Source organism: Schistosoma haematobium, chromosome 4, assembly GCF_000699445.3.
Source record: "Schistosoma haematobium chromosome 4, whole genome shotgun sequence".
In the NCBI taxonomy this organism is placed as follows: domain Eukaryota; kingdom Metazoa; phylum Platyhelminthes; class Trematoda; order Strigeidida; family Schistosomatidae; genus Schistosoma; species Schistosoma haematobium.
Window position 1 is genome coordinate 20,322,464 of NC_067199.1, and position 12,348 is coordinate 20,334,811.

A 12,348-nucleotide genomic window follows, 5' to 3' on the forward strand; every position below is an offset into this window, starting at 1 on the left:
CTTTTCTTCTCCGTTTTTTTCTCTTTTTCTTAATTTTTTTTTCTTTTGGTTTCTTATAAACCTACAAACTTTGAAAAAATATACACAGTGTGTCTACCTTATTATAGTTGATTTTTATATTATTTGTTACATGTGTATAAAAGTGAACAATTACAAGTTTTTTGATTGGATAAATTTAGATAGTTTTATTTATTTTTTACTTTTTCTCTATTTCATCTATATTACTTAAATGTGTTTGTAAGTGTATGTGTTGAAAATTTCTACTTCAAGTTTGATGTCAACTAGTCATAAAAGAATTTCTTAAAAGAATCTATAAATTCTTAGAAAAATTACGTAGGAATCAACAGTTGTCAACGAAATATTGAACATTTTAATGACAATAAATTTATAAATAAATCATTTCTTATGGATCAGTTTTTGATATGATACTGATGATTAGAATGAAGTTCAATTTGGACTAAATAAGAAATATTAGAAATATATATCAAAGATTATTTTCATTATGAATATATTACATTACACAACATTGACTAGTTTCATATATGTTTATTCCAGTAAGTTTGTTTTTTTATATGTGATTAACCAAATCTACTCAATTTTCACTAACATTGTTGCTTTAATTATAAACATTATGTTTACTATTTACTGACAATAAAATAACAACGATGTATTACAATTGAAATGTCTACATTCTAATAACTTATATGTTTATTATACTGAAAAAAATCTATTTAATGATGTTATTTAGTTATCAGTTTACAAATATTGGCTTTCTCTATTGATAGCCTCTATTTATAGTTATAAGATGTCAAACGAAACAGCTTTCATGGATGGTAATTAATAACCCCTAAAAAATTGATTGCGATCTTATAACACATAAATTTTTGAGTTCATTGATGAGAAAAATGTTTTTAATTTTTGGAAATTAGTTACTGCGTAGCGCAAATATTTTCTCAAGTGAGAATACAATTTATGGATGACCCTCCAGTGACCTTGAGAATGAGGGTTATAAACTAGTATGAGGAATTATGATCAATATTTACAATTGATAGTTAGGGTTAAGAATTAGATTTAGGTTAATCATCAGGAACCGATTTCAATTCTAATGCCAAAACTCTATTCAGTCAAATGAATCGATTAATATTGCGCGAAAATTCAAGACCTGTTATCGTAAATCTGATTGTTTCGTCCATAAGTTATAGCTTCGTCTTTTCTCATCAGCTTATTCTTATGACCGTATAGTCAAATGTTCAACCAATAATAAATATTCGTTAATTGTGCATGAATGGTTAAATGTTGAGAGGCAAAAAAGATTTTGAAACTTGCGTTTTCACTTAGATATTAAGTGTCAACCTAATAGAACAAGTGTCAAAAATGAATTGTACTAAACTATTGATATTTCCTGCTCAATCTGAATTATTCATCCTATTGATGCAAATGATGATTTGAATACTAGTTATTCTTTCTAGAGTTTACCTTTCTTTCTAATACACAGAAAGCAGATAAACACGCATAAAAAGCATATTTTAATAGTCTGACAAATGATTTATATTGCCATTTAAGTCTACTAAAACGGAATAGTTAAACGTTACATAATTTTACTGACTTTCTGATAGATAAAATTATAGCCATTTCTAGTCTATAATGTATAAGATTTGTTGATAAATAAAGATGTTTGAAAAATATGATCATTATGCCACTATTTATCAATTTGCCAAATAGACTTTCAAATGAAGAAATAAAATTTGTGAATTAATTTGATTTGATTGAAAAAAGATTTTACAAAATCTACTCATCAGAGGTTTGAAAAGGTGTTGAGCTAAACTGAAATACAAAATCTGAGTGGGATCCATTGTTTTTATTACAAATAGTTCTTTAGGTATTCTAATAAAGTTTTTAGTTATAAGGAATATAGAATTATGCACATTTATTTTACAAATTATGTTTCTAAGAGAAACAAAATTTGGTCTATTCATGATCAATGTCTATTAATACGAGTCTACTTCAAGGTTACTTTTTCAATGCTTCACCTGATTTGTACATAGCATGTTGAACATGTCACTTATTGACATGTTAAATCTTACCGGTTACTACCAAAATAAACGTAGTATATCCTAAAGTACACTGGTTATGCATAATCTCAAATATCTTTCTCAAATAATTTTATTAGATGTTTTACAAACACCACATTGTTTTCCACTTGAAGTCTTTATAAGTCAAATCATTTCACTATAGTTCAATGTTAGGCATGTTGAAATCTCTACGTAGAAAAAATCATCTTCCACAAACAGAATTAGACAGTTGTTTTATGACAATTAATATGAACAACCTAGCAACCAACTTTCTCTTATCACGTGTGATTGGGTTATATGATGTTTACATACGAAATTGTAAAAATGAATCACAAGGTTTTTTTTCTTCATCACTCTAACAATTCCGGCATGACGTAGGAAGTTTTATTATTGAGGTGGGACTTTATCAACAATATCAAAAGTCATTTAACTGGATTTATTTTCACGCAAACTTTTTTTAATTCCATTGGGTATACTGAAACCAATAATATCAAACTGATGGAATATGAGCAATATGCTTGTATTGAAAATGCAAAATTATCTCGATAGACATACTATTTCAGAGCAAACAATGAATAAACAGTTGGCATATATACATATATAATATTAAGAATTAAATAATAAAGATTTTCTAAAAATTTATGGTATAAGTATAATATACTGGCGACCTTGAATGACTTGTCAACCAATGAGGAAACGTTGCGCAGTTAGAAACTAATGAACAATAAAAAGCAATAAACCGACGGCGGAATAATAGCTTTGATCTGAATAGTTAATCTTCACATGACAAATTATTTTATATGGTAAAGGAAGAAGGTCAAAAGTACATATTGGGAGTCAGGATACCATTCTGAATTCGGGTTAGGTATTGATAAGTTTAAATGTTGATGGTTAACGCAGCAAGATACGATTTAGTAACTTGTGTACACATAATTCATACTTGACACTTAATCCTCTAATTACAGAGTCAGGGGTATGTGCTTTGATTTTTATTTGAAAAACAATAATTTATGATTGAATTTTACCTTAGAGACTAAAAAGTAAAATACCTAAAACCATTCACTACGGTATTTATTTGTTTATATTTTCACAATATTTGAAAAAAAATTAAAATGCATTACACAACGAAATACATAAAATTGCAAAACGAAACGGGACGCATTATTTGTTTTCAACTAATAATGCTTATGTTCTAGTATTTATCCATACCTGATTAACTTTACAGTCACAACTAGACATCATGTCTTTATGTATGAAGATAACTTATTAATCTTGAAAATGATTTATTATCATCTTGAATAGTTTGACAAGTACTTTTTGACGCTCTATGTTTCATTTTCCATTTTTCAAAGATTATAATTAGATTTTTACTTACATTGTTTCTATAAAACAAATTTTATTAAATGTTACACTGGTGGTTTCATATTAAAATGTATTATTGTATGATCGAATGCGGATAATTTCATTATTCCTTTCTTAGATAATTACTTTCAAACTAACATTCATGGAATGACTTGTGTGAGATTTTTCAAAACTTTTAGATTATTTTAACCACATAAATGACCTTTGACTATTTTATCTAACATAGTTCTAATGTATGGTTGAAGTCATTTTTCATTTTCCGTTTGTTCGTTAATAACATAGTGGAGGTAGCATAAGTTTAAGTGGCTGAGAACTCGTTATTATAAGCTTTCGATGCTAGCCCCCAAATGCCCTGGTACGGTCAAGAGTGAGGAGGGTCCGCTCTTCCTTTTGAAATGCTCTCACATGACCACGCGTATATAGCCTCTGCTAGGGAAGTCCTACTCACTATCTTCTCGTGGCTGGGAGGGTTGTTTACGAAATTGAGAGCACGAAAAGCGAATGTCTGGCGCTTTAACCGGGTTGGTGGACATGAAGAGTCCACCTAGGGGAGTTGGAAAACCCTGATTCTAAACCAATGGTGCACACGGGGTCCAAGATCCTGCGGGAACAAATGGCGTATGAACCAATTGTTGGTCACCGGCTACCATCAGACTGCATCTCCCGACGTTGCTCCATTGCCTTGTGGATCAGACCTTTGGGCCGAAGGCTCCGGGTATGGCCCCCTAAGAAAACCACCTGCTTCGGTCTGGGCACCCGGGCAGTATCACAGCCCTCGCACATATCAAATGAGATTTGTGTGGCGCATACATATTTGGTCCCTCCCTGTACCAATATCAATGTGTTAAAATAAATAAATAAATTTCGATGCTATTGATTATATTCACGAGAACCACAAGTTAAATAATATAGCTTCAAACAACTCACAATAATATCTCATTGATAGTTATAAATTTTTATACATTTATTAGACGGCCTACCACAGTAGAACTATACGTTTTAATGAGAAAGTATGTGATCTTGATCAATAAATTATTTCTTTAATTATTTCATTGTAACAGAATAATTTTGTTTCGTCTATAGTTAGTTCATATAATCACAGATGTTTAGTCATTCATAAGGATGGAGTGTATAACTTATTAAAAACTAAAGATTGAAATAACTGTCTTTTTATACGTGAGATACTAAGAACTAGTTAGTGAGTAGTTTGTGATGAATCTTTAGATATGAAGGTTTCATTTGCTATTTGGGTTTATTTTTTTTCATTACTTTATACTCTCATTTGTGCTTCAGTCCATTTTAACTATGCATGAACCTAATTTCCACACGCCTTCACATAAATGTACGATATAGCTGCATATTTATATATTTGTATAATATACATACATATATGATTATTACCCTTTTGTTTATATCCGGCAACGCCCATTTATAAGAAAAGAATAGAAATTTGCTTCTAGAGACAAGATTATAACAAACAAAACTAACTTTATCTATGTAATAAACAATTACAGAGCCAAGTTAGTTAAATAAAACATTTCATGAAATAAATATAACTACATATTGTGTATGTAAAATTGACCGGAAATCATTGAAATTAAATAGATATATTTTATGTTAACACTAAGAATTGATTAAAACTGTATAATGATGAGGTGAAAAATAAGTTCAAATGTGATTGAATTTAGAAATAAATTAGGTTATTGAATAAATAAATAATCTTGTTTTACAATTAAGTATATACAAAAGGTTATTGATAAGGTGTTTCCGAATAATTCAACAACAACAAAAATACCCTTCTCACAATAGATGGCTAAAAAATGGTTGCTGTTTTACTATAGTACAGGCCAGAATAACTAAAAAGAAATAGAGAGATGAAATAAATTCTTAATGGTTATGATCATGAGTCAGTTGAAGCTAGACCACCATGGAAAACCTGGAAGCGCTGGACGGCCGTTTCGTCCTATTGTGAGGCCCCTCAGCAGCGCGCATCCACGATCTCGCCCTCTGCGAGATTCGAACCCGGGACATACTGGTTTCGCGCGCGAGCACTTAACCACTAGACCACTGAGCCGGCATCCAACGGTGTTAATGTCTAACTTCAACTAATCCACGAAATTGAGCGACACATCCACCAATGTCTTCAGTGAGTTACTATCTCACAACAGACCTGGTTGAACTTCACTGGTCACTACTTCTCATTAGGACTCCAGGATATACCTGGTGAAGCCAGTCACTGAGTTCGAATCTCGCAGGGGGCGAGGTCGTGGATGCGCACTGCTGAGGGGCCTCACAATAGGACGAAACGGCCGTCCAGTGCTTCCAGGTTTTCTATGGTGGTCTAGCTTCAACTGACTCATGATCTTAACCATTGAAATTACTACAATCTCCACAAAACCCATCTGAAATAAATTCATTTAATAATCCAATTTTCTAGTATGTAATAAGTATATATGAATTCATCTGTTACTATTAACAGTAATTTTGCTATAAAATTATATAAGTATGCATAATGAATTTCGACAGTCATTCGATTCAAAACTATGAAATTAAACCTTATATGAATTATACTCAATGCTTCTACTTATCTATTTCCAATAAAAAAGAGCCTGTATCAAGTATCGAATTTCTTGACGAGACTATAATTTATGAACGAACCAATCAGATTTAAAATAACAGATCTTAGATTTTGGCGCGAGATTCATTCATCCATTTATCAAAATAGCGTTTTGGCATTTTAGCTTATATCAGTTAGTGTTGAAAACCACAAAACTAATTCCTAACCCTGACCATCAATTGTAAATTATAATCCTTATCATTCAAACTGTTTTATAGACCACATTTAGCACTATTCAGTAGGTGGACATAATCAGGGTCACATTGGCGTCGCTCAAGTGTCATCCATAAATTATAGTCTTAACAAGTTCTTCTTTTACATTTAAAATTATTGTATTTAAATGGTGTAATTACAGAGTTCTCGAAAATGCTTTATAAATTAGTCACAGTAAAAGTTAACAATGCAAACTTATTAAAGTAGATCCATCACTACCAACAAAAGATATTAAGTTTACTTAAATTAAATCTGTTTGTTAATACAAGCAACACAGTGAATACTGAACTGCACTACACAACTTTGGATTAATTTAATTTATATTATAAAATATCTTACAGTATTTAAGCTGTATTGTGTGGTATAAAGCAATTAAGTATTATGTTTTGTTTAGAAATCTTCTAACAGATAAGAAACTGTTTATTCGGGTTTTTTTACCGTTGTCACTGCCTTTGTATTCCAATCCAATGGTATATTTAGATTATTCCATGTTGACGGCTGAAATAAATTATAAACCTGTTTTTCTGATGTTCGACTTAATACAATCAAAAAGCGATCATATGTTCAAATTTTGAAAAGCTTCATTTATACCATACTTTAGTTTATTTAAACAAATTGATAAAATTACTATCATTAATATGAAATTCAACTAACCATAACTTAACTAGACAATGTCAACATGGAAAATTATCAATCAAAAGAATGATTTTAATGATTTTTGACTGAAGATTACTTTAAGCTATCGCTTACATTTAAAATGATTACGTTTACAACATAAACCAAAAAGGAAATACTGATATTGTGAGGCTTAATGTAAGTGTTATTGAACAATTAGAGAATTGAGTCCATCAGTCATAATTTCTAGTATTTGTGTTAGCATTCCTAAATAAAAGTACATTATCGCTCAGTAAGTCACTTATATATGCTAGAATTCTATCAGTTATTTCTCAAAATTAACAGAATTTTGGACCACAAATGTATGTTTGAATCACAAAAACAAATATTAATGTACTATTCTGTTAGATGTCTAAACACTTGGTATCAGATCACTTGATTGTTTTACTTCGCTACAGAGACTGAAAAGAAAATCGTTTCTAACCTGGTTTATTCACCTTTGAATAGACGGAATAGCAGTGGATGGCGTATATAAGTTGAAATTACTAAATTCTTAGTAACTGTGGGATTCTTGAAGTTAAAGTTCAATTTATTCACAGGTAAATGCTATTTTAGCAAAAAGATATTAAATAACTTATATTACGGTAGATTATTTTTTAATTTTTTTTTCTTCAGTGCATTTCACTTTTCTTTTCCACAAAATTCAACTAAATGAAGCAAAATGCCAGTTTTCTGAATATTCAGTTCTTAAACCAAATCAACTTTGGTGGACACATGATGGTCAACGTTTACCACCTGTTTCATTTAATCTTAACGATTACTTACGTAAATTTGTTGTAAAACAGGGTTTTGATTTAACCGCTGCCGCCGAAGGATGGAATCAAATGCTTGTATCATCAAATACTGATTTATTGTGGGTACAGCAACTGTGTTTACATCCATATCAACGTTTGACTGTTAAACAGAATGGATCTTCCTCATCATCATCTCTATTAATAGGAAGAAGATTTATTCAACTGTCACCACTATTTAATGGTTTGATTGCATTTGATGAAGATGACTGGTGTAGTCGTAATACAGTATTATGGGATTCAGATGAAGAATCTGATAAAACGAATGACACTTTTGTTCATCTCATACATTATAGCATTAAATGTGAAAAGATTATTTATCGTAAACATTATAAATTTATAGTACAGTTAGATCTAACAAATTCAGGGTGAGTTTAATAATTCTTTTCGTATTATTCTTATCATTAAAATTTGATCAAAAATAGGTTGATTTGGATTTATTTCATATTTTTTCACTGTTCTTCATAAGTCTTGGGAGTTTATTGGCAGTTTTGAAACTAATGCTTCTTTTTTCATCAGGTTCTTTCGTCAGCAGAAAGATTCCATGTGCAGTTTTATAAAAATACTCCGATCATTCGGAGATACGTTGAGAAATAGTTCAAAATGCAAAATTTACTATGATGGTGATATTTCTTCAATAAAATATCACAATAGAGCGTAGTCATGTAATTATGATAACGGACAATGTACATAAGCTAAATGCCATCTAATATGCATTTCAGACTTTTCGATACCTTCGGATCGAGTCTTGAGAAGTACATCATCATGTTATATGTGATCAATAACGATTCGAAACATTCCCTTTCCAAAGTGATTATCAGAAAGTAAACTTGAATGAGGATCTTCTATTCTCGTTCAAGACCTAACAATATTTAATCTACTTTTATCAACTACTTCTTGCATATGGTAAGTTAAAATATCTAGTTACGCATTGCAGTGCTTAATTGGACAAAACCGTGTCAGTATGCAATGAAAACTTGTTGTTACTCATGGATTTGATAAACAGGATTACCTAATATTTACAATAATAACATATTGTTGCGAATTTAAAATGAGACAGATGAATGTAATGCTAAAATAATCTATGTGGAAAGCATATTTATTGCAGTACCAAATATATCATGTATGTTTCGTCTCATATTTTACGTACATCCAGCAAGTAGCTTACATGTTTTCATATATATTCAGGCATCATACTTATTCATATTTGTTTTGTCGTTCTTAAACGTAGATGAAAATATTATAAGTTTACTTATCTGAGAGCCCTGAAAGTACATGAATTAATGTAAAACTACGGTTAGTAATTGCTTAAGCTTATTTTTCTACCACTCCTTATAATATACTATTACGGTTTAATTGAATAAATTAAGAGTTAAAATACTTTCTTTAATGTAACAATCCGTTAGAAAGCATTAATCGCACGATATGCACCCCTTCTTAATGTATAATACATTATTGTAATGACATTTCTTTATGGTGTTTAGACTGTTTTCATAAATAACTAGGATATCCTTCCTAGCAACTATTTGTATGGACGGTATTGAATGAAGATCTAGCTTAAGTAACAATTCTTATTCTTGTAACTCTATCATTTATTGTAAATATGATTGATATTATTGTTAACAATGCAAATCACATTGTATTCTTACTGTAATGTTATTTTTTTTCAAAAATCAAAATTACATTTCAGTCCAGTTTATCAATGTTTGTATTTTCAACTGCTTAACAAAAATGATCCAATAAAAATTATCAACATTCTACAAAGTAAGTATTTCTATACTTGATGCTTTCATCAAGTTTTTATCATTTGGCTATTAAGAATACTGATATGATATAGACATCAATTTTCAAGTCAGGTATACAGTAATCATATAAATACATCCATTATGAAGTTGAACAACAGAAGAACAACAATTGAAGCAGAATATTCTAAATTCATTAAATATCGTAAATTTTTTCTTGAGCAATTGACCAATTTATTAAAACTAAAATATAACAATTTGCAATTAATTAATCACTAGGCGGTGATCAATGTCATGTGTATCAGGTCCTTCTGAGTGCAGATCGAATCATATCAGCCAAGTTTCAATGTGGCCACCAATCTAAGTGACTTGACATTGCATGCGCTGTGTTGAGATAAGATGAGGGTTAGAGGTAGTCAGCAGGAAACCCTGGAACCAGTTTTCGTTCTACTTGACACTCGTCAGCAATTTTTATATGATCACCACTAGTGACCATGAAAAAATTAAACAATGAATATTATCGGTGATTTTGTACAAAATTTCACAAAAATTTAACTGAGGATATAGTTGAAAAAATCTAAACAGTGTGAGATAGGTTGTGTAATATTTATTAAAAAGATACAAGTAGGTTTTAAGATTTTAATGATTTCACATTGTATCATGAATTAAAAAATTCTTTTGAGAATTGATGGAATAATAAACAACTACGTAAAAATACCGTAAATAATGATGACTATAACTGGGAGGTAATCAAAACGTTTTAATTTACGTTGTTGATGGTAAATATTTTTCAAACTAACAATTGATTACACATAACGGGTAGATATCTCGTCATAACAAATGATGTTTGTTGGAAGAACACATAACCAACATAAATAACTAGTAATCTAAATTTAATTATTAGTCACATCGACTATTTAAATCAATTGTCTTCCAACTACAATTTACAACAAACGATATTTTTTAACAGAATAATAAATTATCTTCTATTTACATTGACCAAACACAAATTTTTCAATCAACTTTGATGAAAATTTGAACAGTGAGAGTTATTTATTTAGGCCTGTTGCCCTTCGTAACCAGGATTCTCCTGTCAACTTTGTTTTGTGTTCTACTTCCTAGTTGTTTCAAATTCCTGTACATACTTTTTGAATGATAGGACTTTAAGATGTATTCATTAACAAAATTAAGAACTTTCTGGCTTTTCAGATGGTACCTGCTTTTTGAATCAATGACATGTGATCATATTTAACACATTTACATCTTCAACTAATTCACTCTGATATTACCAATGTTCCACATTTTGATATTATTCAACGATGCATAGTGAGTCCAGTTAAACTTCACAAGTTATCCAATTAAACGAAAAAGATTACTCAATATACAGTCACTAGTATACTAAACAATTCTTATAATGAATTCACTTGGTATTGTTTACTTGAAACTTTCCATTGATGTTTAGGACTGAAATTGATCAGTCTCTTATTGCCATATGTGCATACTGTGCGTATTGTCTCGATATTGCCTTAATTCACAAGAAGGATAGTGCCTAGCAGTAGAATCTAGGACGTACGTTTCGACCTATTTGGGACTCGTCAGCCGGATGTACCTGCATCTCTTATAATCTGAGAAAATTTTATTAATATAATATATTGAACCGAAGCTTCTTGTAATGGTTTTTTCAAAATTTAAAAACAATCCATTGTTTCCATGTTTTCGTATAACGTAACATGTATATGAAATTGTTTTCTTTTCTATCATACTAGATAGTTGAACACATTAGATAAAATATAGAAGTAATAAATTAATATTATGTAAACAGTTTCATCATTGACAATATGTTTATTATGTTAAAAGGATAAATTTGATAATTTTATTTATATCTGCCCTTTATTCTATGAAATAAAGATTTTTCAACAGAACAAGAACAACAAGATTTGTAGAACATAAAATGAATTCATTCTATTTCATGATCTCTCATAAGTTAGAGACAACTTAATGTAGTAATTATTAATATAAATATGGTTGTTAATAAATGTTTAGTATACATTAGGTTGTGAAGTTCAGATAAATGTTCCCAATATATGAATATACATCGATCTTAACCATAATAATTTGTACACTATATAGACCTATTCGTTCGAATTATTATAATATTGTTTACGTTTTGAACATTGATCTTAACTTCACAACCTATAGTATGTTCAAAATATGTTAATCATTATATTTACATTAATGATTGTAATTTTTGGTTGTTATGCAGATGATAAGGAAGCATGAAAGAGAATGAATTCATAATGTGTTCTACAAATCTTGTTTTCCATACTTTTTCACGCCTGTTACCCACAATAGAGTATAAGCCACCAACCAGCATTCTCCAACACACTCTGTCCTGGGCATTCCTTTCCAGTCCTATCCAATTGCTATTCATTCTTCTCATGTCTGTCTCCGTTTCTCGGTATATCAAGTTTTTTGATCTTCTTTTTTGCATTCGGCCTAGAAGATTTCATGTGAGGGCTTGCCTTGTGACGTAGTTGGGTGCTTTCCTCATTATGTGTCCTATCCACTTCCAGCACTTCTACCTGATTTCTTCCTCCACTGGGATCTGGTTTGTTCTCTTCCACTGTAGGTTGTTGCTGATAGTGTCCGGCCAACGGATCTGAAGTATTTTGCGTAGACAATTGTTGATAAACACTTGTATCTTCTGAATGATAGCTTTCATAGTTCTCCAAATTCCCGCCTCATACAGCAGAACTGTCCTGATATTTGTATTGGAACTTCTGACCTTGGTGTTGGTTGACGGTTGTTTTGAGTTCCAGACGTCCCTTAGTTGTAAATATGCTGCTCTTGCTTTACCGATCCGTGCCTTCACATCT

General features: G+C 30.5%; 1 protein-coding gene across 1 annotated transcript in view; it reads left to right on the plus strand.

Annotated features, from left to right (window-relative positions):
- Nucleotides 1-252: 252 nt before the first annotated feature.
- MS3_00007613 (uncharacterized protein) overlaps nt 253-12,348 on the plus strand; it is a 44,315-nt gene continuing 32,219 nt past the window's right edge. The window contains exons 1-3 of the mRNA XM_051215931.1: nt 253-554; nt 7,555-8,098; nt 9,421-9,494. Coding sequence (XP_051066475.1) covers nt 503-554; nt 7,555-8,098; nt 9,421-9,494 — 670 coding nt within the window. The 5' untranslated portion in view covers nt 253-502. The remainder of the gene's footprint in view (nt 555-7,554; nt 8,099-9,420; nt 9,495-12,348) is intronic.